Genomic DNA, 27,132 nt, shown 5'->3' on the forward strand with positions numbered 1-27,132 from the left:
AAATCAGTGGAACAACAAAAATATTTTATTTTCCTTAGCTACACAAATTCTGCTTATGAATAAAAATAAACCTAAAATATACACAAAGAAAGAGGAAGCAAAAGAACATAACTACAGCTGTGCATTGAATGAAGGAAGCTCATTTCATAATATTCAGCTGTTAATATTTCTCTCTACTGTTGGAAAGGTCAATAGTTAACCATTACCTGCTTATGTCTGAATAGATCTGGAATTTCTTCCTACTGCTTGCATTGAAGATCAAAGAGGAAAATAAAATTTCCTTTTGTGCTCATTGCTAGTTGCCCTAGTGTTTAGCCTAGAGATTTTGATGATATTTCTATGACTGAGAAATAGCTAACAATTGCAACATGATAAAAATCAAGCTTTGATACACTTGTATATTTTTTTCAGGATCAAAATAGATTTAGGCTTCTGACCACCTTACTCTTAGGTACAACCTTGAAAGACACTATTTTTCATGTTAAGAATTCATGAAAGAAACTCACGGATGATACAGACATAGCTCACTTTTAACTTTGACAGCGCCAACTTCCAGGTCTACATTCAAATTTTTGTTTCCAGTGCAAATGATGTCTCACAATTTGTCAAAGCTCAGAGATAAATTTCTTTTACTTAGCAGCCAAACTTCTCTTTTCACCCAGAATAGGACATTCTGATTTACTTAATAATAATAAATACACTGGATTACCACAAATGACCAGAAAGAGCCTGATAAACCCTTAACACAAAACAAAGCTATCTCTATGTTCCAGCAGATGGCCTACTAAAACAACAATATTTTATTGATCCCCCTGCATTGAATTTTGAACAATCAGTTTTAAAAGGCCATCGTCATAATTTTTTGTATGAATACTTTCTGCAGAGACAGGATCCAATCATATAGGGATCAAATAACATGCGAAAGAGAGCACAGGGGCTCTCTTCCCGTGGAAGTTGAACTCTGCTTTTCATTTTTCTTATTTGCTTTATATTTTTGTGTTCTATCATTAAAAGTCAAGCATGTATCAGATATCTATATTTTTACCTAGCACAAATAATCTAAACTCAATCACAGACACCAGAACGAATGAGTAATATGCAGAATTATGTCAAGAATTCATTCCTTTTTCTCTACTAGATTCCATATATTTCTTCCACTGACTAAGTCAATTTAGCTAGAACATCATTTGGTTTTTACTTTTCAGCTACTGCTTTCCAGAAGCATGTTCCTCATAGCTGTGGTCTAGCCAACCTTCAGTACACCTCAAAAATGAATGTTGAGTATTAGCTGTACAATGATATTATTTATAATTTCATTTGAAAAATTAGTTCAAATCTTTTTTGCAGAGATTCATGATATTCTTGTTAGATTATTATTATTTTACCTTTTGCAATAAAATCAAGCAAATATGAGAGAAGCACTACTATACGAATGCACTTACACATTTATTCCAGTTTATTCTGAAGTCATGGACATTTTATTGAGGCATAATTAAATCCCTCACCAGAAAGTTTGTTTTGTTGCTTTTCAATTCCACAGCAGTAGAAAGGATCTTTTAAAAATCATTGAACTTTAAATACATTAAGCATAAAATAGGTGTAAAATGAGACAACATGTTCTTTCAGATCTTGTAAAGCTATAATCAACCCTATAACTTTGGAGATCCATGATTACTAATGAGGTGAAGCAGAGCTGACAACAGCTGCTAATTGTAACCATAATCTCATGTTGCAAGTGGCAGATGTATTTCAGAAAATATATTTGATGAACAGATTTAATCGTGGATGAGAATTAGTTCCCAATCTTTCCCTGGAAAAATGTTTCTCTGTGATGCTTATCATAGCCTATTTCTGCTCTGAGATCAGTCATCCTTCTAAATTTGATCTTCGCAAACAAAACAGTCCCATGTTACAATGTTGCATTCTTGTTGAATTATTGCTGATTTTTCTTCACACTATAATTGGATATCTAAAGCTTTTTCGCACACATTTTAAATGCTAACAGGAGCCATCCTCCATGCTATGCTTTCCGGTATGGCCTTATAAATTGGCAGAATTGGTAGTACCAACTGAAGAATACAATTTGAGATTAATTTATCTCAATATTTTCCCTCTCCTTATAATAATTATTGAGATGTTACAGGTTAAATTATAATTGATTATTTCTAGGACTTGAGTACCCTATACAAAACAAATATTTCTGGAGGACATTTAAACTGAATTTTTTTAAAGCCATTTTTTAAACACCGGGAAGCAAGTTTGCAAATTTTATTATCGGTCTTTGAATGAGAAATTTTACTTTTGAAATTATGTCCATGGGAAACTGTCAGATATAGCAGAGGTTTTATATACACACATGGAAATTATCATATATAGGGGAGATTTTATATACACATACACACCAAGTATATGAGTGTATGTAAAGATTGAATATATCTCTAATCTAAACATTTATTTATTATGTATAATATACATGATAGTATATTATTTATACAATAGAAGTTTAAGAGTTTTAATGTCATTAGAAAATAAAATTTTAAAAATCTATGGACATATATGTATAACAAATTCAATCATATATAAGTGAGATAGCAGATTGAAAAATTGTATGAAAAAATGGAATATTTGGTGGAAAGCAGTTAAATAACACTAGAATATCTATAGAGGAGAGAATCATAGCTGTCTTATGGACTATAGAATTTCCTGTGTCATCCACATCCTTTAAAATGAATTACTACAATTATGTAAGCAGGGATATATTTAAAAATATTTTTCCCTAAATTCCTCTTTTGGCAAACACGTATACAGGTGCTGGATTTACCATATTACTAAAACACAAAAAATCAGAAAAAATACATTAAACAATAATTCTTAAAGAACCGGACGTAAGACAATAAGACAATCACCCCGAGAGAAGGGAAACAAACGAGGTAATCCCTAAAACTTTCCCATTGTGCTGTCTGAATAGGGTTTTCATAATGCAGGACATGGGGGCAGAGGTGGAGTTTGCCAATCTCCCTGAGTTGAGCAGGGAAACTAATGTGGCTAAAGTTTGCAGGAAGAAGTAACAGAGGGAGCTACAGAAATCTAAAGAGAATCTCATTCAGCTCTTCAGCTGACTATGAGAATATGAGTGGAAACAGGAAACAAGAAATGACAGAGGTAACTAATCATAAGGATTAGAGGGAGAAAACTTATGAACTGTGAATGGAGCTAGTCTTCACCAGGCAAAGTAGAAAACCTCATAATTTGCAAGACTTTTTGTAGACTACTCAGAAAGATACTACTTGATTAATGGGGCAAAATTAGTCCTAGATTAAGGTTTGCTACAAAACCAAGATTCAAAAGAATTAAGCTGTTTTAAGAAACCTAATCTTCTATCAGAGCAAAACTCAATAATATTTATTAAAATATGAAGCTGTTTAGCTTCACATAGTAAAACTCACAATGTCTGTAATCCAATCAGAAATTACAGCCAGGGAAAGAAGAAGAAAGATGTGAATGCAAAGAAAAATATATTAATTAAAAACAACCCCCAAAGACACCATTGATATAATTAAATATGATATTTTAAATGTTAATCGGCATGCTAGAGAGACACATGTTCAAAAGCATATATGTGGCCGGGTGCGGTGGCTCACGCCTGTAATCCCAGCACTTTGGGAGCCCGAGGAGGGCGGATCACGATGTCAGGAGATGGAGACCATCCTGGCTAACACGGTGAAACCCCGTCTCTACTAAAAGTACAAAAAATTAGCCGGGTATGGTGGCAGGTGCCTGTAGTCCCAGCTACTTGGGAGGCTGAGGCAGAAGAATGGCATGAACCTGGGAGGCGGAGCTTGCAGTGAGCCGAAATCACGCCACTGCACTCCAGCCTGGGAGACAGCCAGACTCCGTCCCAAATATATATATATATATATGTCTTAATATATATAATATGTATATAATATGTGTACTATATTAAAGAACGCTTGAAGAAAATACTACAGATCTAAGATTCAAAAATACTCTAGATGAAATTAAAGTAGATAAGATGTTGCAGAAAAAAAATTAGTGAACTTGAAGGCATATATATATGTATATATGCCTTAATATATAAAATATGTATACCATGTTAAAGAACTCTTTTTTCTCCTTCTATAGTTATTACTTTTCTGCTTCCTTTTATTGCCTAACCTCATGTTTTAAAAACTTCATTTTTTTTTTTTTAATTACAAAAGTAATATATACCTCAGAAAACTTGGAAAACAAAGAGTTCAAAGGAAGAACATCCATTGTTGAAAGATTATTAACATTGTAGGGTATATTCTTACATTATTTTTCTAATACTCTACTTTTTTCTGTGACAAATATGGTATTATTCAGTTCACATATATCTCATAGTGCACATTACATATTGTGATATATTGGCAACATCTTCTCATGTCATTATTTTTGTTTGCTTATTTGTTTGCTTCAATGTTATTTTAATGGCTACATAACATGCTATTGTATAAATATACCAAAATTTACGTAGCAACTTCTTCATACATTTTCTTACTGCTACCAGAAATTTTATATTTATTGTTTGTTTTTTTTGTTTTGTTTTGTTTTGTTTTAGAAAAGACTACATATCTAAGATTCAAAAATACTCTGGATAAAATTAAAGCAGATATGATGTTGCAGGAAAAAAAATAGTGAACTTCTTCTCATAATGGAGATGAATAAATTATTTTCTTCTTTTCCTTTTTGTCATTTTGAATAGATTCAAAATCTCATTGAATAGGTTCAAAACGACAAAAAGGAAAAGAATGAAGGAAAATAAAAATAAAAACAGAGACCTAGTGAACAGTGACTAAAGGAGAATAGAGTTGGGCAAAACATATTGAAGAAAAAATGACCACAAATGTTCTATGTTTAAGAAAAGGTGTACACTCATATACACTCAGAAATTGAAGAAGCTCAACTAACTCTAAGAGAAAAAAAAAGTAAAGCCTACTAGAGTAAGACATGTAATAATTAAACTGCTCAAAACTAGTGACAGATTAAAAGCATACTGAGAAACAAGTAATGTAACAAAGATAGAAACAAATATAAGAACACAGCAAAATCTTACTGTACTGATAAGAAACGTCCTATCAAAAAGTCTACGTTCAGCAAAAATATTTAAAAAGAGTGATAACAAGCTAAAAAAGAAATGAGATAGAATAAAACATACTGTATTAACCCAAATAAGGCAAACAGTAAGAAAGTAGAAACAAATAAGAGATGGAAAAATCAGAAAACAAATAGCAAAATGATAATTAAATGTAACAGTATCAATAATCATAGTAAATATAAGTGGTTTAAACATTTCAATGTAAAGTCACAGAGTGTTAAATGAGATGATAATACATGATGACCCACCTATGTGCCTGTTAGGCAGGTAATGTTTCACCAAAAAATAGTGAGTAATTTAAAAAATGGAGTACATTTACTAATATCAGAAAATTGTGAAAAATGCCTATGGCTATACTTAGAAGGAAATTTACATTACTATAATGTACATATTGGAAAAATACCAAGTCTTTAATAAATGACCTCAGCTTGCAAGACAAAAAACAGAAGAGAACAAATGAAACCCCTAAAAAATAAAGAACAAAAAATAATAAAAGAGAAAAGTATTTTTTAAAAATGTATAAAACCCTCTCTAGACTCCTCCTGTCTAGGCTGGACATCTCTGAAAAAAAGCAGCAGCCCCAGTCTGGGGCTTATAGATAAAATTCCCATATGCCTGGGACAGAGCACCTGGGGGAAGGGGTGGCTATGGGCACAGCTTCAGCAGACATAAAAGGTCCTGCCTTTCAGCTCAGGAGAGAGCAGCAGATTTCCCAGAACAACGTTCTTATAAGGGACAGACTGCCTCTTCAAGTGGGTCCCTGACCCGCATGCCTCCTGACTGGGAGACAACTCCCAGCAGGGGTCGACAGACACTCATACAGGACAGCTCCAGCTGGCATCTGGTGGTGCCTTTCTGGTACAAAGCTTCCAGATGAAGGAACAGGAAGCAATCTTTGCTGTTCTGCAGCCTCCACTGGTGATAATCAGGCAAACAGCATCTGGGGTGGACCTCCAGCAAACTCCAGTAGACCCATAGCAGAGGTTCCTGACTGTAGAAGGAAGACTAACAAACAGAAAGGAATAGAATCAACATCAACAAAAAGTACATCCAAACAACAACCACATCTGTTGATGATCATCATCAAAGACCAAAGGTAGATACATCCACGAAGATGAGGAATAAACAGTGCAAAAAGGCTGAAATTTCCAAAAACCAGAATGCCTCTTCTCTTCCAGAAGATCACAACTCCTCTCCAGCAAGGGAACAAAACTGGACAGAGAATGAGTTTGACTAATTGACAGAAGTATTGTTCAGAAGGTGAGTAAAACTCCTCTGAGTTGAAGAAGCATGTTCTAACCCAATGCACGTTAGCTAAGAACCTTGAAAAAAGGTTAGAGGAATTGCTAAGTAGAATAACCAGTTTAGAGAAGAACATAAATGACCTGATGAAATTGACAAACACAGCATGAGAACTGCATGAAGCATACACAGGTATCAATAGCCGAATTGATCAGATGGAAGAAAGGATATCAGAGGTTGAAGATCAACTTAGTGAAATAAAGCATGAAGACAAGATTAGAGAAAAAAGAATGAAAATGAATGAGGAAGGCCTCTAAGAAACATGGGATTATGTGAAAAGACCAAACCTACATTTGATTGGTGTACCTGAAAGTGACGAGGAGAATAGAACCAAGTTGGAAAACACTCTTCAGGATGTTATCAAGGAGAACTTCACCAAATTAGCAAGACAGGAAAACATTCAAATTCAGGAAATACAGAGAACACCACAAAGATACTCCTCAAGAAGAGCAACCCCAAGACACATAATCACTAGCTTCACCAAGGTTGAAATGAAGGAAAAAATGTTAAGGGCATCCAAAGAAAAGGTAGGGTTACACACAAAGGGAAGCCTATCAGACTAATAGCAGAGCTCTCTGTAGAAATTCTACAAGCCAGAAAAGAGTGGGGGCCAATATTCAGCATTCTTAAAGAAAATAATTTTCAACCCAGAATTTCATATCCAGCCAAACTAAACTTCATAAACAAAGGAGAAATAAAATCCTTTACAAACAAACAGATTTTGTCACCACCAGGCCTGCCTTACAAGAGCTCCAGGAGGAAGCACTAAATATCAAAAGGAAAAATCAGTACCAGCCACTGCAAAAACATACCAAATTGTAAAGACCATAGGCATTATTAAGAAATTGCACCAACTAATGGGCAAAATAACCAGCTAGCTTCATAATGACAGGATCAAATTCACACATAACAATGCTAACCTTAAATGTAAGTGGGCTAAATGCCCCAATTAAAAGACACAGACTGGCAAATTGGATAAAGAGTCAAGACCCATAGGAGTGATGTACTCTGGAGACCCATCTCACATGCAAAGACACACATAAGCTCAAAATAAAGGATGGAGGAATATTTACCAAGAAAAAGGGAAGCAAAAAAATAGCAGGGGTTGCAATCCTAGTCTCTGATAAAACAGACTTTAAACCAACAAAGATCAAAAAAGACAAAGAAGGGCATTACATAATGGTAAAGGGATAAATGCAAAAAGAAGAGCTAAGTATTCTTATTTATATATGCACCCAAAACAGGAGCACCCAGATTTATAAAGCAAGTACTTAGATACCTACAAAGGGACTTAGACTACCATACAATAATAGCGGGAGACATTAACACCCCACTGTTAATATTAGACAGATCAATGAGACAGAAATTTAACAAGGATATTCAGGAATTGAACTCAGCTCTGCACCAAGCGGATCTAAGAGGCATCTACAGTACTGTCCTCTCCAAATCTACAAAATATACATTCTTATCAGCACCACATTGTACTTATTCACAAATTGACCACATAATTGGAAGTAAAACACTCCTCAGCAAATGCAAAAGAATGGAAATCATAACAGTCTCTCACAACACAATGAAATCAAATTAGAATTCAGGATTAAGAAACTCACTCAAAACCGCGCAACTACATGGAAACTGAACATCCTGCTTCTGAATGACTACTGGGTAAATAATGAAATGAAGGCAGAAATAAATAAGTTATTTGAAACCAATAAGAACAAAGACACATGTAACAGAATCTCTGGGACACAGCTAAAGCAGTATTTAGAGGGAAATTTATAGCACTAAATGCCCACAGGATTGAAAGTGGGAAAGAGCTAAACTTGACACCCTACCATCACAATTAAAAGAACTAGAGAAGCAAGAGAAAGCAAATTCAAAAGCTAGCAGAAAACAAGAAATAACTAAGATCAGAGCAGAGCTGAAGGAGATAGAGACATAAAAAATCCCTCAAAAAATCAATTAATTGAAGAGCTGTGTTTTTGAAAAGACTAAAAGATAGATGGACCACTTGCCAGACTAATAAAGAAGAGAGAAGAATCAAATAGACACAATAAAAAATGATGAAGGGGATATATCCAGTGATCCCACAAAAATACAAACTACCATTAGAGAATACTATAAAAACCTCTATGAAAATAAACTAAGAAATCTAGATGAGATTGATAAATTCTTGGACACATACACCCTCCAAAGACTAAAGCAGGAAGAAGGCGAATCCCTGGATAGACCAATAACAACTTCTGAAATGCATGCAGTAATTAATAACCTACCAACTATAAAAAGCCCAGGACCAGATGGATTCACAGACAAATTCTACCAGAGGTACATAGAGGAGCTGGTATCATTCCTTCTGAAACTATTCCAAATAATAGAAAAAGAGGGAATCCCCCCAACTCATTTTATGAGGCCAGCATCTTTCTTTTTTTTTTTTCTTATAATACACGTTTTTAATTTTTATCTCAATAAGTTGGCAGATACATTGCTAGATATACACATCTCTGACTATACATACACACACACACACACCCCTACACTCATGTATATGCGTATCTATCTCCAATGCATGTGGAGTGTTGTGCCAGGTTATCTTCACATTTAATTTTTCTGTTCTATTTATCAGTCTTAAGGATTGTCAGGGATTAGGGATTTATCTACAGCAATTTGGATCTTAGTAGTTCTTTCCATGGGTTATCTTATTTTTTCCTTCCAACAAACTTGGAGGTTATAAAAGGGCATATTATTGCTCTTTTATAGATGGGAATTAATTTATTAGCTAACTCAGTTTCATGAATTTTTTTTTTTATTATTAAACTTTAAGTTCTAGGGTACATGTGCATAACGTGCAGGTTTGTTACATATGTATACTTGTGCCATGTTGGTGTGCTGCACCCATCAACTCGTCAGCACCCATCAATTCATCATTTATATCATGTATAACTCCCCAATGCAATCTCTCCCCCCTCCCCCCTCCCCATGACAGGCCCCGGAGTGTGATGTTCCCCTTCCCGAGTCCATGTGATCTCATTGTTCAGTTCCCACCTATGAGTGAGAACATGCGTTTTTTTGTTTTCTCTTCTTGTGATAGTTTGCTAAGAATTATGGTTTCCAGCTGCATCGATGTCCCTACAAAGGACGCAAACTCATCATTTTTTATGGCTGCATAGTATTCCATGGTGTATATGTGCCACATTTTCTTAATCCAGTCTGTCACAGATGGACATTTGGGTTGATTCCAAGTCTTTGCTATTGTGAATAGTGCCGCAATAAACATACATGTGCGTGTGTCTTTGTAGTAGAATAATTTATAATCCTTTGGGTATATATCCAGCAGAGAGCCAAATCAGGAATGAACTTCCATTCAAAATTGCTTCAAAGAGAATAAAATACCTAGGAATCCAACTTACAAGGGATGTAAAGGACCTCTTCAAGGAGAACTACAAACCACTGCTCAGTGAAATCAAAGAGGACACAAACAAATGGAAGAACATACCATGCTCATGGATAGGAAGAATCAATATCGTGAAAATGGCCATACTGCCCAAGGTTATTTATAGATTCAATGCCATCCCCATCAAGCTACCAATGAGTTTCTTCACAGAATTGGAAAAAAAACTGCTTTAAAGTTCATATGGAACCAAAAAAGAGCCCGCATTGCCAAGACAATCCTAAGTCAAAAGGACAAAGCTGGAGGCATCACGATACCTGACTTCAAACTATACTACAAGGCTACAGTAACCAAAACAGCATGGTACTGGTACCAAAACAGAGATATAGACCAATGGAACAGAACAGAGTCCTCAGAAATAATACCACACATCTACAGCCATCTGATCTTTGACAAACCTGAGAGAAACAAGAAATGGGGAAAAGATTCCCTATTTAATAAATGGTGCTGGGAAAATTGGCTAGCCATAAGTAGAAAGCTGAAACTGGATCCTTTCCTTACCCCTTATACGAAGATTAATTCAAGATGGATTAGAGACTTAAATGTTAGACCTAATACCATAAAAACCCTAGAAGAAAATCTAGGTAGTACCATTCAGGATATAGGCATGGGCAAGGACTTCATGTCTAAAAAACACCAAAAGCAACAGCAGCAAAAGCCAAAATTGACAAATGGGATCCAATTCAACTAAAGAGCTTCTGCACAGCAAAAGAAACTACCATCAGAGTGAACAGGCAACCTACAGAATGGGAGAAAATTTTTGCAACCTACTCATCTGACAAAGGGCTAATATCCAGAATCTACAAAGAACTCAAACAAATATACAAGAAAAAAACAAACAACCCCATCAAAAAGTGGGCAAAGGATATGAACAGACATTTCTCAAAAGAAGACATTCATACAGCCAACAGACACATGAAAAAATGCTCATCATCACTCGCCATCAGAGAAATGCAAATCAAAACCACAATGCGATACCATCTCACACCAGTTAGAATGGCAATCATTAAAAAATCAGGAAACAATAGGTGTTGGAGAGGATGTGGAGAAATAGGAACACTTTTACACTGTTGGTGGGATTGTAAACTAGTTCAACCATTATGGAAAACAGTATGGCGATTCCTCAAGGATCTAGAACTAGATGTACCATATGAGGCCAGCATCTTTCTGATAACAAAACATGGCAGAGACACAACAAAAAAAGAGAAAATTTCAGGCCAATAACTCTGGTAAACATTGATGTGAAAATCCTCAATAATATACTGGCAAACTAAATCCAGCAGCACATCAAAAAGCTTATCAATGACGATCAAGTTGGCTTCATCCCTGGGATGCAAGATTGGTTCAATATGCACCAATCAAAAAAGTAATCCATCACATAAACAGAACCAAAGACAAAAGCCACACAATTATCTCAACAGATGCAGAAAAGGCCTTCAATAAAATTCAACACCCATTCATGCTATAAACTTTCAATAAACTAGGTATGGATGGAACCTATCTCAAAATAAAAAGAGCTATTTGTGACAGATCCACAGCCAATATCATACTGAATGGGCAAAAGCTGGAAACATTCCCTTTGAAAACCTGCACAAGACAAGGATGTCCTCTCTCACTACTCCTATCCATTCAACATAGTATTGGAAGTTCTAGCCAGGGCAATTAGCCAAGAGAAAGAAATAAAAGGTATTCAAATAGGAAGAGAGGAAGTCAAATTGTGTCTGTTTGCAGATGATATGATTGCATATTTAGAAAACCCCATCATCTCAGCCTCAAAACTCCTTAACCTGATAAGCAATTTCAGCAAAGTCTCAGGATACAAAATCAATGTGCAAAAATCACAAGCATCCCTATTCACCAATAACAGACAAACAGAGAGCCAAATTATGAGTGAACTCCCATTCATAATAACTACAAAGAGAATAAAATACCTAGGAATACAGCTTACAAGGGATGTGAAGGACCTCTTCAAGGAAAACTACAAATCACTGCTCAAGGAAATAAGGGAGGACACAAACAAATGGAAAAACGTTCCATGCTCACGGAGAGGAAGAATTAGTATCATGAAAATGGCCATACTGCTCAAAGTAATTGATAGATTCAATGCTATCCCATTAAGCTACCATTGACTTTTCTCACAGAATTAGAAAAAAACAAGTTTAAATTTCATATGGAACCAAAAGTGAGCCCTTATAGCAAAGACAATCCTAAACAAAAATAACAAAGCTGGAGGCATCATGCTACCTGACTTCAAGCTATACTACAAGGCTTCAGTAACCAAAACAGCATGGTACTGACACCGAAACAGATATATAGACCAATGGAACAGAACAGAGACCTCAGCAATAATGCCACACATCTACAGCCATCTGATCTTTGACAAACCTGACAAAAACAAGAAATGGGGAAAGGATTCCCTATTTAATAAATGGTGTTGGGAAAACTGGCTAGCCATGTGCGGAAAACTGAATTCAGATCCTTTCCTTACACCTTATACAAAAATTCACTCAAGATGGATTAAAGACCTAAACATAAGAACTAAAACCATAAAAGCCCTAGAAGAAAACCTAGGCAATACCATCCAGGACATAGGCATAGGCAAAGACTTCATGACTAAAACACCAAAAGCAATGACAACAAAAGACAAAACTGATAAGTGGGATCTAATTAAACTAAAGAGCTTCTGCACAGCAAAAGAAACTAGCATCAGAGTGATCAGGCAAACCACAGAATGGGAGAAAATTTTTGCAATCTATCCATCTGACAAAGGGCTAATATCCAGAATCTACAAAAATCTTGAACACATTTACAAGAAATAAATGAACAATCTTATCAAAAGGTGAGTGAAGGATATAAACAGACACTTCTCAAAAGAAGACATTTATGTGGCCCACAAATGTATAAAAAAAAGTTCATTATCACTGGTGATTAGAGAAATGCAAATCAAAACCACAATGAGATACCATCTCACACCAGTTAGAATGGCAATCATTAAAAAGTGAGGAAGCAACAGATGCTGGATAGTATGTGGAGAAATAGGAACACTTTTACACTTTTGGTGGGAATGTAAATTAGTTCAACCATTGTGGAAGACAGTGTGGCAATTCCTCAAGGATCTAGAACCGGAAATACCATTTGACCCAGCAATGCCACTACTGGGTATATACTCAAAAGATTATAAACCATTCTACTATAAAGAAATATACACACGTATGTTTATTGTACCACTATTCACAATAGCAAAGACTTGGAACAAACCCAGATGTCCATCAATGATAGACTGGATATACACCATGAAATACTATGCAGCCATAAAAATAATGAGTTAATGTCCTTTGTAGGGACATGGATGTAGCTGGGAACCATCATTCTCAACAAATTAACACAGGAACAGAAAACCAAACACCACATGTTCTCACTCATAAATGGGAATTGAATAATGAGTACACATGGACACAGGGAGGGGAACATCACATACCAGGGTCTGTCAGGGGTTGGGGGGCCTAGGGGAGGGATAGCAGCATTAGGAGAAATACCCAGCGTAGACGACGGTTTGATGGGTGCAGCAACCCACCCTAGCACATGTATATCTATGTAACAAACCTGCCGGTTAAACACATGTATCACATAACTTAATGTATAATTTTAAAAAAGAGAAAAAATAAGTAAAACAATATAAAACCAGAAGTTAGATTTTTTTGAGAAAATAAATTTCAAAAAAGTTTTGTCACACTGATCAGGATAAAGCAGATAAAAGTTAACGATATCAAAGACAGCTTTCATCACTACAGATATCAAAAGGATAATGTGAAAATATTTTGAACAACTTTATGTTAATATATTTGACAACTTAGATAAGATTTACAAATTCCCTGAGAGATGAAAAATTAAAAACAAAACTTAACTAATTAAATAATTAGATAACCAGAATAATTCTGTAACTACTAGAGAAATAAAATACGTAGATACAACTCAAATAAAAAACAAAATTACAGCCCCAAATATTGTCACTTTTAAATCCTACCAAACATTAAGAAGACATTATAATTCCATGCAAAATCTTTCGGAAAATTAAAGAGCATATTATATACCTTACTGTATTCTATGAAGCAGTACTTTCATTATACCAAATTTAGGCCAAAACATTATAGAAAAACAAAACTATAGAAGAGTATCTTTTATAAGCATAATGCAAAAGTGACTAAGTGGCTAATTTATTTTATAAAATAAACAGCCTTGGTGACCTAAAAGGGGCATCATGCCTCTTGCAAGGTGCCCAGCATTTACTGAATTCCTAATAAGCAAATATGTTAGATTAATGAAGAAAAGATAACATGGATTGTTATGAAAATTTGGTCTCATTTAGACTCAAAAATGTTCAATTGTCCAGCAATAACATGGCTCATCATCTAAGTTGATATAATGTCATTGTTTACAGTTTTCTGATAATGTGTGATTGCACAGAAAAAAGTTACAATCGATTACTTCTAAAATGAATGTAGGATTTCTAGCATAGACATATGGTGCAACAGGCACTAAGGAGAAATAAAGACACAACCAACTTTAATGATTTTTTTGAAACATGACAAAAACTATAAAAAACAGACACTTATTGAGCGTTTGTAGCTACTGGTATGACCAACCCCTTGTCCTTTAAAAAATAGATGAATACTTATTTCCATTTCAGTACTGCAGAAAATGTAAAAATAATTTACACTCTTTTCTAACAAACCCTCAAACAAAAGACACCAACAAGCACTCATATACCATTTCAATAAAACACAAATATACATTGCTTTGGATATGAACATGCTAGTGCATATACATTGATCATTGGACAGCTAGATTAATTTTTCATTTTATTTCAAGAGTTTTACTTTAAGCAATATGAACATTTTAAATTAAACATTTTATGTATTATGGTAAAAATTCTGCCAGCCTAAAATAATCCCCAATAATAACAAGAAGGTGTGTTTCAAAATGATGTTAAACAATATAACAAATACATAATTTGATACTGATAATTTATTTTTTGAAAACAGATGTTCAGTGAATTATACGGTGATAAACCTAAAACTAACCCTAATTTTCAAGCTAATGTAAGCTCTACGCATTAACTACACATTGGATTTTTATGGACTGTTTCTTAATTACAAAGGTTAACATGCTCTTAATCTCACCAACAAATTAAATCATCATTAAAATATATTTAGTGCAGCAGTTTGCTTTGTAAATTAACATATTTTGATAGTCCTAAAATGAAAATTAAATAGTTACATATTTAGTATTGTGATTATTAATTTGCTATGTGTAAAGGACAACATGAAATGAATTTAACCATTTATTTTCCCTAACTAAATTTTAAGCAAAGTAGAATTTTAGATACTTTGTTAGCTACATATTTAACAGATTAATGTATTGTCTCTCTCTTCAGCTATCTATATGTTCCTCCACACATCCACCTATCATTATCCATCCCATGCATTAATCTATATATGCCCCAACTTCATTTAAATTCCCCTTTGAACAATATATGAGATTCATTTATGTTTCTGACATATTTAAAGCCTTTAAAATGGTGAAAACTATTCAAAATTTGGAAAGATATACTATACAAATTAATACCTTTACCTTTCTTATTGACTTAAATGTCATTATCTCTTCAGCAATACTCTGTTATGAGAATATAATTGACATAATATTCTTCAAAAAATTGATATATGTTAGGCCTTAGTAACAATTTTCAAAAGAAAAAAATCATAATTTATAGGAAAACTTTTTTTTCTAATTTATTTATTTAGTTCATTATTTACGTCAACTTTTATTTAACCAAGAGGGATAATGAGACAAGGACTACAGCAACGATAAAGGTATTAAAATCATTGACTCTGGCATTAAACTGCCTGGTTCTTACACTCAGCTTTGCTAATAAACAATGGGCAAATTACTTAAGTACTTGGAGTCTCAGTTTTATCATCTCCAAAAAAAGTTTATAATACTATCTACCTTGTACCCAGAGCATTTCAAAGGCAGCCAAGCCAAGACTCTGTGCTCTGGAAGTGTTCGGTATTATTACTGTGCTTGATTATACATTGTGCAACCATTTTATCACACAGTTGGTAAATAGTGAGATTATTATATTTCTTTCTTTTTTTTTTTTTTTTTTTTTTTTTTTGAGGCGGAGTCTGTCGCCCAGACTGAAGTGCAGTGGCGCGATCTCGGCTCACTGCAAGCTCCGCCTCCCGGGTTCACGCCATTCTCCTGCCTCAGCCTCCTCGCCCGGCTAGTTTTTCATATTTTTTAGTAGAGACGGGGTTTCACCGTGTTAGCCAGGATGGTTTCGATCTCCTGACCTCGTGATCCGCCCGTCTCGGCCTCCCAAAGTGCTGGGATTACAGGCTTGAGCCACCGCGCCCGGCCCAGAGATTATTATATTTCTAAAAACATAATAAATGTTTTCAAAGTACTTACTTGATTAAATTGTTCCTGGCATCTGGGTCGTATGCTGTAACCTGTCCAATGATACTGCCCTCCTTTACATCTTCATCTACTTCTATCAAATAAGAGACTTTACTGAACACAGGAGGTTCATCTATATCTTCCACAGATATTTTGACCACAGCTGTGTCTTTGAAAGGTCCCAGGTGCAAGAATCGTGGATCAGGGTGAGTGTTGCTTGCATCCACTCTTAAAGTGTAGAGCATTTGATTTTCAAAATCTAAATTCTGAAGTTAAATAAAATAAAAGAAATTAGCGTAATTCAGAAGATATGACAACGGAAGACGATTTCAAAGTTTAATAGCCAGCGATCATGATTATACCAACAATTCTGTTTAAATGACTTTCTCAATGGTTGCTTCATAGGTATATGCAATAAATTTATAACTATGTGTTTTGCCATACACTTATTCACAGAGGGTTAACTTAATATAATGGCATACACGTTGATTTTGATGCTCACTTAGTAATATGCTTCATTTTTTTTTGGTGACATGTAAATGAAGTATTATCTAATGGATTTATACAATATATGTTATCATTATTAAAGTTATACAGTAACAATCAGAAGAAAAATATAAAATAGAAGTATAGAACAAAACTTATTTCTATTTCAACTATTTGAGAGCTTGTGGAAAGTAAGATATGCATAAAAAGTGAAATAAGGACAATATGAAATGATACTATTGAGCTGTATTATTAGATGTAAAGATTCAGAATGTTCTCCCACACTGCATTGAAAATCATGGCAACCAATGTAAAACACGGAGCATCTTCAGGTTGTATTTATTTAAATAGCTCATCACACTTAACAATGAAAATATTTTGAAAAGTACATGAGATAATGATGGCTGCATGTTTATTTTTTCCTCTATGGAGAAATACAAACAAGTACCTTGAAGTTTATCTAATTTTAATTTGACTGTTTTCTAGTGTAAGCATGAGCAACTGAGGTTTTAAGTGTCAATTATGAAGACGTTTAACTTGTTTGAAGTGATATCATAACTATTCCCATTTATCTGAAGGATAGACAGCATGTAAAAGACGGGAGAAAATAAATCCCAGGCTTTTTCCCCCTTTACTGAAAAGCAAAAATGAATTATAAAGCACTCAATGAAAAAATGAAGACAGTGAAAGGAAACCTGTTTGACAGTTATAATCCCTTCCTGTGTATCCTTGTCAGTGATGACATCGAACATGTCTGCACCATCTCCTTCAGCAATGCTATACTCCATCTCTGCATTTTCCCCCACGTCAGGGTCATTGGCTTTTATCCTTCCAAGATGAGTTCCAAGAGGTACAGATTCAGGAGAATTAAATTGATACGTACCTGTAAATTAAGTAAGAGCTGTTTTGACATTTCATCTTTAGATAACAACATTCTTTCATTTCCTCTGCATTTTTAACTTAAATACATTAATTTTAAATAGGGAGAGTTTTTATCATATTGAATTGTAAGCTGTCAAAATTATGTATTTATTAATTTGGAAAAATAATTTATAAAACAGAACACTCTCATTTTGTAAATGAGAAGTGTAAGTCCCAGAAAAAAAAAAAAATAGAGAATGTCCCAAGGTTATTTAGACTATAGATGGTAGGCCTGATATAAGAATCCAGTAGTTTTGACTTAAAAGAACATGAAAAACAATTATTTACTGCTCATCTGGGGCTTTCAAAACAGTCATCACAGTTTTTTTTACATGTATTCAGTTACATTTTAAAAATCCATTTATTATTTTATTCAGGAATAAAAAATAATGCCATACAGACCAAATTTTTTTTTTTTTTTTTTTTGCCTGTTTGTTTTAGTTGTAATATATTTTAGTGGGGCATGGATTTTTCTATTTTTTGTAGGTTCACGCAAATATTATATTATATTCTGGTGTCCCTAAAAGCATTTTAGTTTGTGGCTACCTGTTCAAGACACAATAGAAAAAAAAAAAAAAAACTTTAATGTTAATGAAGGTCAGAAATATTTTTAAACATTTACAATGTGGTGCAGTCTATACAAGGTCAAAGGGCTTATATGCTAATTTATTTAATCCTCACACTAGTCCTCAAAGGACCAATTTAGCTGTATCATTTTCAGGGGCAGGCCTTAAGGAAATTATCCTGCAGACTTGGGAAAGGGAGAATGCAAAAACTAATTCTTTCTGACTTCAAAGTCTAGATTCTTTCCAATTGATTTGGTGATTAAGAATGTGCATATATAAATCCAATTGCCTGGATTTGAATTCTGACTACCTGGCCAGTTAGTTAAATTCTCTAAACTTTGATGTCCGCATCTAAGAAACAAGGATGATAATGACAGTAATTCACTCATAGGTTTGTTTTAGGGATGACATAAATTTAGCTCTGGGTCTAGTCCTTAACTATTGTAGTTCCAGAGTTTTGTTAACATTATTATAGATAGCAGAATTACAGAATGTCAAATTAAAAATGCATTGAGTATTACTCTTTATAAATGAATATGAATGCAAAGTTTAGGTTTATGTTATTTAGACTTATTATTTATGTTCTCAGCAAACTTTATCATTTTACATATATCATATAAATATGTCCACCAATCAAAGCTCGATAAAACATTTTAAATATAATTTGCCTGGAAAACTGTTTTACTGTATTGAGATTAGTGATATGAATTTAAGTTTCAGCTTTTAATTGAATATTTCAAAATAGGACTCCTTATGTATTTATTCTCTGCAAAATAACAAATTTCAGCAGAGAATGGAAATCTTTTTCTGCAGGAGGTCATGAAATGCAAAGCATCCATGTTTAATGTCCGTCCTAAAATGGTGACAACTGAAAGAGTGTTAACTGATGTAATCTTCATAATTTGGTAGCAGAGATACTACCAAACTTGAATATGTCTAAAATGCCCTCACAAATGTGGTAAACCATAACTCTATGGGCCACTAGGAAAATATAAAAATGATGCTAAATAAGCCAATCTGCGTTGATATTTTTAAAATATCAAGAAGTCTGCGTTTCACAATCAATTAGATAAGAGATTTTAAGTTTTACATGCAAACAAGGTAGCTGAGGTAAGACAAGTGAGAGACACAGGATTTGAATCCAGATAGCCAGACGTGAGAGTCCACACTCTTAATTAGGAAGAGGATCCAAAGGAAAATGTTAAGACAATCTTAGTGAATGTTGAGAAAGGAAGTCTGGAAAACTTTATAATGCTTCAAAGTTAGAAAAGTTAATTAAAAAGTTTCCAGAGAGGCCGGGCACGGTGGCTCAAGCCTGTAATCACAGGACTTTGGGAGGCCGAGGCGGGCAGATCACAAGGTCAGTCATTCGAGACCAGCCTGGCCAACATGATGAAACCCCGTCTCTACTAAAAATACAAAAATTAGCCAGGTGTGGTGGCGCTCACTGATAATCCCAGCTACTCAAGAGGCTGAGGCAGGAGAATTGCTTGAACCCAGGAGTCAGAGGTTGCAGTGAGCCGAGATCACACAACTGCATTCCAGCCTGGGCGACAGAGTGAGACTCTGTTTCAAACAACAACAACAACAACAACAACAACAACAACGACAACAAAAACTTGCCAGAGAAGCTTAATCCTTTGTTCTCTCACACTACATACCCCCCAAAATGATGAAAATAATCACCATTACTCTCTATTTGTGGGAAATTGTGATTTTTTTTCTTTTTGTAGGGGAATGGATTGTGGTTTTTCCTTTATGCATAAACCAATAGCAAAACTACTAGCATGAAGCGTGAATATTAAACTCGGCTACTAGTGTGTTTGAGAAGTTTTCGGACATGAGATCACTGAAACATTCCTTACTCTGGGGAAATCGAGGAGGGTTGTTGTTGACATCTGTCAGCGTGATGTTCACTGTGGTGGTTCCAGAAAGGCCTCCCATCTGGCCACCCATGTCTTTGGCCTGTATAACAACCTGGTACTGCTCTCTATTTTCTCTGCTCATGTCTGGTAATGCAGTTTTTATTACGCCTTTTGGAAAAAGCAGACAAAAGTTTTGCAATTAAATCGCTGAGTTTTAAAATTAAGCTAGACAAGATTCATTTTACAGAAGTTGATTATAACAAACATAAAATGTCAATGTATTTAAATATGTCTTTCAATCCATAACCACTTTAGCATAATTCACAGAACAGGAAGGATTTTGCCGTGGGCTAATGTTCATGAAATGCGTTTTGCTAAATCAATGTATTTATTTTTTTTGATTACAAAAATTAACTTCAGTCAACAATCTTTAGACAAATACAGTTGTTTAATTTTGATAATTGTCACATTCAAGGTGTAAGTATTCTCTATGCCACATAATGTGCTGAATCTCTGTGAAATTTTGTATTTAGTGTTTCAGATTTAAACCCAATGAATAATAGTTTAAAGAGCTAAGGGTTCAAATAAGTTATTGAAATAATAGAAAGTTTGCATTTGTTTACATTCAATAATGAGAGGAAACAAATAGAAACATGAAACTGAATGAATAATGGTTTAAAAATATTTTTAAAATCTCTAAATTAATTATGCATCTTAAAGTATTATACAATAAGAAGTCGGCCAAGTTTAAATGTTGTACCTGATTCTGGGTCCACTGAAAAATATGGCTGTCCTTGCAATATGCTATAGACCACTTTGGCACTATTTCCATAGTTGACGTCATCTGCATCTGTTGCAGTTACTTGTATAACAGATGTACCTACATGAAACCCCATCCCCAAACAGAGACATTTACATACTTCCAAATTTGAAATAATCTTTCTTAAAAATATGTTGCTGTCAGTGTTTTGTATTAGACAATGTTGTATGTTTGAAGAAATTTATTTAGATACTTCCCCAAAAAAGTTACTTTTCTTTCTCATTTTCTATAAACTTGAGTATTTCTTAATTTTTTTATCTAAGAAAAGTATCAAACTATATTTATCAGTAGGGTGAATATAATGAGATTAGTTAATACATTGCATTTTTAATTGATTGGAAATGTTTTAGGGCAAACATTCTTAAAATGAATATAACACACATGAAATTTGTAATTTAATACATTTACCGCTAACTGGAAACATGTATTTAAAAGATGAATCTAACATTTTTTAACCTGCTACTGCTTTTTACTCTGATATATTTGACTGTGAATGGTAAATAAAATAAAAAATAAAGAGACAATTTCTATGAAGAAACAAACCAAAATGCTGTAAAATTGACTTGCAAGATATTTTTTGTTCCCAAGATATATCTAACTATGAAGGGTCTATGCCTCTCTTTTAAATATATATAATATGGTTGCTTATGATTACCCCTATTGATATGTTGCATAATACTGGTTATTTGATGCACATTTGTAAATCATTATTCTTCAAAAGAAGCTGTATGGTGTGTAATTCTGTGTCACAATCAATACTGCAATTTAAGCTTACTATCTAATTTTATATCATTAAATTTAAATTATGTTGAATTTTGTTTCAAATCTTTCAAAACATAGAAGTGCTTTAAAAGCAGGGATCAACATAATAAAATATATTGATGAATTTTTAAAATTATTTTTTCCTGAATTTCTGTAAAGATTTGAAGCATGGTTCTAACATCACCCTTAACTGAAGCCTACTAGGTATGCCCTTGGACAAAGCTACATTGTAGGACATTTTTCAGTATATTTTACATAATTTCTAAAAGTTTGCATCTGACTCTTATACACATTTTAAAGTTTTTGAAAACAGGAAGATTCCATGTTGGCCCTACCACCTAATTTAATAGTCCACATACATTACACACCCAATAACTTGTCTAATTGAATTACGGTGGATGTTTCTCAAACGTTGTGTGTGTATGTGTATGCCAATTTCAAAAATTAATATATGGTAATTAAGATCAATATTAACAGCTCATTTCCTGTCAATATATTTGAATGTTAACACATGAATTGAGCAAGGCTTTTTAATGTTTTCTCAGAATTAATTAGCATAACGATGACAACTTGAGCTCAGTCTCTTGAGGCCCCTGTTTTCTCAACTGTAATGGAATTGATGTGTCCTGTGAGTGAATGGAAACATTACATATTTACTTAATCCATCCCAGTTGTAAGCTTTTATCATTAAAAAATTATCCACCCATGTGTTTATTAGATGAAAGCAAAAATGATAAAGTGATTTTATTCCCCCCATACAAATCATTTTATGATGTGCAGAAATTCAACAGTGTTTTTTTAAAAAAATCTACATGTAATGTCCTTTTTATATAACCCTATATGATATATATTAGAATAAATGTGGTTTTCACAATTGGAGGTTATTGAAATATGAATTATTAAGCATTACCAATATGCTGAAAATACAAGTAGTTTTTCATCAATTTTAGGATGTTTCTTGAATTACCCCTTTTATTTTTCTTTAAACGCGAGCATTACTGTAAGCTTTCATAATAGGTACAGGTAAAAACAATCTTCTATATTTATTTGACTCTTTCAAATAATGTTTTTGTGGAATTTTAGTTTTGATTATTAGCTCTGTTAGTGGGTAGATGATCTTTGAAGTTACGCCAAGATGCTTGACAAAGATAAATAAGTTTATATAAACAACAGAAATAAACTCTATGATGTGGCCAAAAAGCTGAAAGCACACATGTAAAATACTTGTTCCACCTCTCAGAGCTCTGGTAATACTTAAGAATGCTTTTAAACACTGGTAGTCACTGACAAAATATCATTGATATGTTATTTTTTAGCAAACTGAGAGACAGTGTGTTGGATTATAGGGAATAAACAGTTGTAGTTTTTTCAGAAGTGTAATGATTCTTTACACAGTTAAAAGTATTTAGTAATAAAATTAAATAGAAAATGGTTTATATGTTTTATGCTAATTTTATAAATGTTTGTTTATAAAGAAAAAATAAAAGAGCATACACATGGAAATTTACATCCCTCTAAATTTTCCAAAATATGTATAAATTTTATTTGTTCTTTAGTTATTTAAAATAAATATTTTATTTTCATATTAAAGATAAAAATGTACTAAGTAAAATATAGTGAAACTTGAATGACAAATTTATATATTGCATCTCATATCAAAGAGATGAACACGATTTTGAGATCATTATTTTTGCAATTCACATTTTTATAAGAGTTTTGCATATATCTTAAATAGAAACTATCTTAAGGAATCAAAGAAGTTTACTGTAATTCTTAATTCATTATTTACTTAACTATACAACTAATAATCTTTAGGAAAAATTCCAAAGACATTTTGTAAATCGTGAAGAAATGTTAAAAGCCAATAAATAAATAACTTGGTGGCTAAAGATTTTGGGGAACCAAAAGAATTCCTCTGGATATGGAAGAAAAATTCATCAATATTAGTATTATTATTATTTAAAGATAAGAAAAGTTTAGATTACACAATGTGACCAAGCTATGCCAGTTGGTCTTACATATATATTTACACATATTAGAGGAAGTTAAATCAATTCAGTTTATTACACTATACAAAATAAACTTCATATACAAAAGAAAAAATCTCTCTATATATTTGTGCCTTAGATGCAAATATGAAAATGTTTTGAATCTAGTGTTTGAAATATTTGAAATTGCAAATGTAAATGACCCCGTGACCCCAAAACATAGCCCTTGTATCTATCATCCATCTATCTATCTATCTATCTATCTATCTATCTATCTATCTATCTATTATCTCTCTATGTAAACTTCCAATAAAATATTTATATAAGAAGATTACGTAGGCAGTATAAATGTTACTAATTTAAATGGTTTTCTAGACACAGTATTGAGGAGGGGAAATACTGCCTTTACTGCTTTAATAAACAGCAACTCTGTGGCATGGTAATGTCAGAAAATATACATCATAGCCTATTACGTTGTATAACACTTAAAAGCTTTATCTCTTACACACACATTCTCTTTATCTCTAGCTGTCTATCTTTATTTATATCTATCATCTATCTTTCCATATGTCTGGAGTGGTTGATATAATGGTAAAGCCAACTAAAAGATAAAGAAACAGAATCACTTTATGAACTAGAGGAAACAAAGAAAAAAGGTGAATAAGATGGGCTTTATCCTACCCTGTAGCCTAAGGCCTACCATTTGAGCACTGTAGAAAACAGACTGGAATATTTTGACTTGGCTCAATGTGAGAATAAGGTAATGAAAGTTACAGAAAGTGAAAAAGGAGTTTATTCTTCACACCTCTCTATGAATCTGGTTTGGACAGAGTCAACTGTTTGGTCTGCCATAGGGCAATGACAGCCATTAACTTGAGGACCAGGGGTAAACAGTGCCCCTGACATAAATGTTTGTGTGTGGGGGCCACTAATAAGAGAAGTAGGGGTGATGTTTTCAGACAGTGTCATTGAATTATAAGGGGTCCATTAATTAGATGTCCAGGGATTGAAATCATGCTTTATTAGATACAAGTTTATTTTCCTGTGAAATCCAAATTATTTAAGGGCAGAGTCCATATCTAATTTGTTCAACATTTTATATTTAAAACCCAGCAGAGAATCTAGTGCAAAATCATAAGAACTAACTTTCACAGAATGCTTAATGTAGACTAGGCATAGTTCTCAGCACTGATTGATTTTTATTATTTTATCTTCATGATACATTTGGGATGTGGGCCTTGGGCACATAGAAGTTGCTAATGACCACAAACCCGGTGTGTGGTAGTGTTGGACTGGGTCTAAGTCCGTTCTAAATATATTTGGTCAAGAAATTTACTTATAAATACTTTACCAAATGGCCTATCTCTCTGGTGTTACAAATATAATTGGATACATTATTGAATTCACACGTAGTGAACCTCTGGGACATGAAGAATTCATTGCCTGAGTTATTTTTGTTGTCTGTAAAAAAATTACAAAACGATTCCTGGTTGGGGATCAAAGTGTTAAGAGGAGGACTGGATAGGTTTTTGAGAGTGAAGGTAGGGGAAATTTCCAGTCATTGAGAAAGGATGCATCCCAAATTACCAAATTTACACAACAAGAATTTGCCTAGGTGAAGACGAAAGCATGCACATGAAGCAAGTTGATAGAAAATATTTAATCAATAGTATAATGATCACAAGAAATAAAAAAATACTGAAAGTAGAAATAGAAAAGGAAAATACAAAACGTTGTAATCGAAATGTATCCCATTATCTTTAAATATATATCTTTATATATCTTCCAAATTATGTGTTCTGATTAGAATATGCTAATGTATTTCAGATTTCATGAGTTTATTGGAGTCATTTTAATGTAACTGAAAATGGGTTGAGCATTTGGCACTAAAAATCCAATGTGAAATATGGCATATGATTGTGACAGACAGAAATTGAAGCAGAGGGAAACAACAAGGGAAGGAGTTGGTGAGAGAGAAGAGGAAGAAACAAATAATTTAAGAAATAAAAATGAATGGAAATAAGCGACAGATAAATGGAGATCATCAGAAAATAACATTGTAAAGAAGGGTAGGTCAATAATAAATAAATCTTATCTTATTCCATAAGACTCTATTTCTTAACAAAGCTAATACTTGTAGTCTTTAACTCTTTGATTTAAATGAAAATATCTTGCCCTACCTGAAAATAATTTGAGAATTAAATCATTGTGTATTATTTTATTTATAGATGTATTCTTAATTCTTCGATTATGCATCAGATTTAACTGTTAATATATGGGATACACAAGGCATGGCAGAGTTCCTAAACATTACTTCTTAGCTTTCCTATGTAAATTGGTTTATTTGGATACATAGGAGTAAAATAAATCACACCCGGAATAATTATAATTAGTCTTTTATTCTCCTTTAAATAAGATAGGAGAGTTACAATAAAAGATCAACACAAGTTTAGGAGCTAAAATACATCTACTTTTTATTTCGACATATTTATATGGTTATGTATAGTGATATATGTGGTTATATATAGTTTTATATATATATACAGTTATATATAGATATGTTTGTATTAAAATGCAGGGGCTTTATCCCCTTATATTCTTATTTAGATTTAATTTGAATGAGAAGGCCATTTGATTTAAAGTAATAAATAAGAAAGATACTAATTTAGAGGAGTTACTCACAATGTAATAAATTAAAAGATTTCCAGACTAGATTTTGAATAATAAACATAACTATTTAACAGAGAAAAATAGTAAGGCATTAAAATTGTGCAGCTATCTCTGTGATATGGTTTGACTATGTTCTCACCCAAATCTCATTTTGAATTGTAACTCCCACAATTCCTATGTGTCACGGAGGAACCCGATTGGAGGAGATTGAATTATGGGGGTGGGTCTTTTCTGCATCTTTCTCCAGATAGTGAATGAGTCTCAAGACATCTGATGGTTTTAAAAACAGGAGTTTCCATGCCCAAGCTCTCTTTCTTTGCCTGCTGCTGTCCATGTAAGACATGATTTGCTCCTCCTTGCCTTCTGCCACAATCATGAGGCCTCCCAAGCCATGTGGAACTGTAATTCCATTAAATCTCTTTTTCTTCCCAGTCTCGGATATGACTTTATCAGCAGCATGAAAATGGACTAATACACTCTGCATCTATTAACTTTTCTTCTTCTTTTTAAAATTAGGCTAGTAGTAAGTTGACCAAGTCAGTTTAATTCTTTTGGGCTCATGTTTATTTATTTATTAAAATAGGCAATTAAACCAAGTATAGTATTTTCTGCAAATGCATATTATATATAATATATTGTACATTTATATTTAAGTAATGGAAGTACATACAAAGTTATAGGTGAACCAAAGTGGAAGCAAGTATTAGT

General features: G+C 33.4%; 1 protein-coding gene across 2 annotated transcripts in view; it reads right to left on the minus strand.

The window, feature by feature from the left end:
* CDH9 (cadherin 9) overlaps positions 1–27,132 on the minus strand; it is a 171,504-nt gene that overhangs the window by 14,444 nt on the left and 129,928 nt on the right. For both annotated transcript variants that reach the window (XM_010353177.2, XM_030927589.1), the window contains 4 exons: positions 20,945–21,064; positions 20,185–20,352; positions 17,528–17,715; positions 16,359–16,612 (listed from right to left, as the gene is read on the minus strand). In XM_010353177.2, coding sequence (XP_010351479.1) covers positions 16,359–16,612; positions 17,528–17,715; positions 20,185–20,352; positions 20,945–21,064 — 730 coding nt within the window. The remainder of the gene's footprint in view (positions 1–16,358; positions 16,613–17,527; positions 17,716–20,184; positions 20,353–20,944; positions 21,065–27,132) is intronic.

This window comes from Rhinopithecus roxellana, chromosome 3 (assembly GCF_007565055.1).
Source record: "Rhinopithecus roxellana isolate Shanxi Qingling chromosome 3, ASM756505v1, whole genome shotgun sequence".
Classification (NCBI taxonomy): domain Eukaryota; kingdom Metazoa; phylum Chordata; class Mammalia; order Primates; family Cercopithecidae; genus Rhinopithecus; species Rhinopithecus roxellana.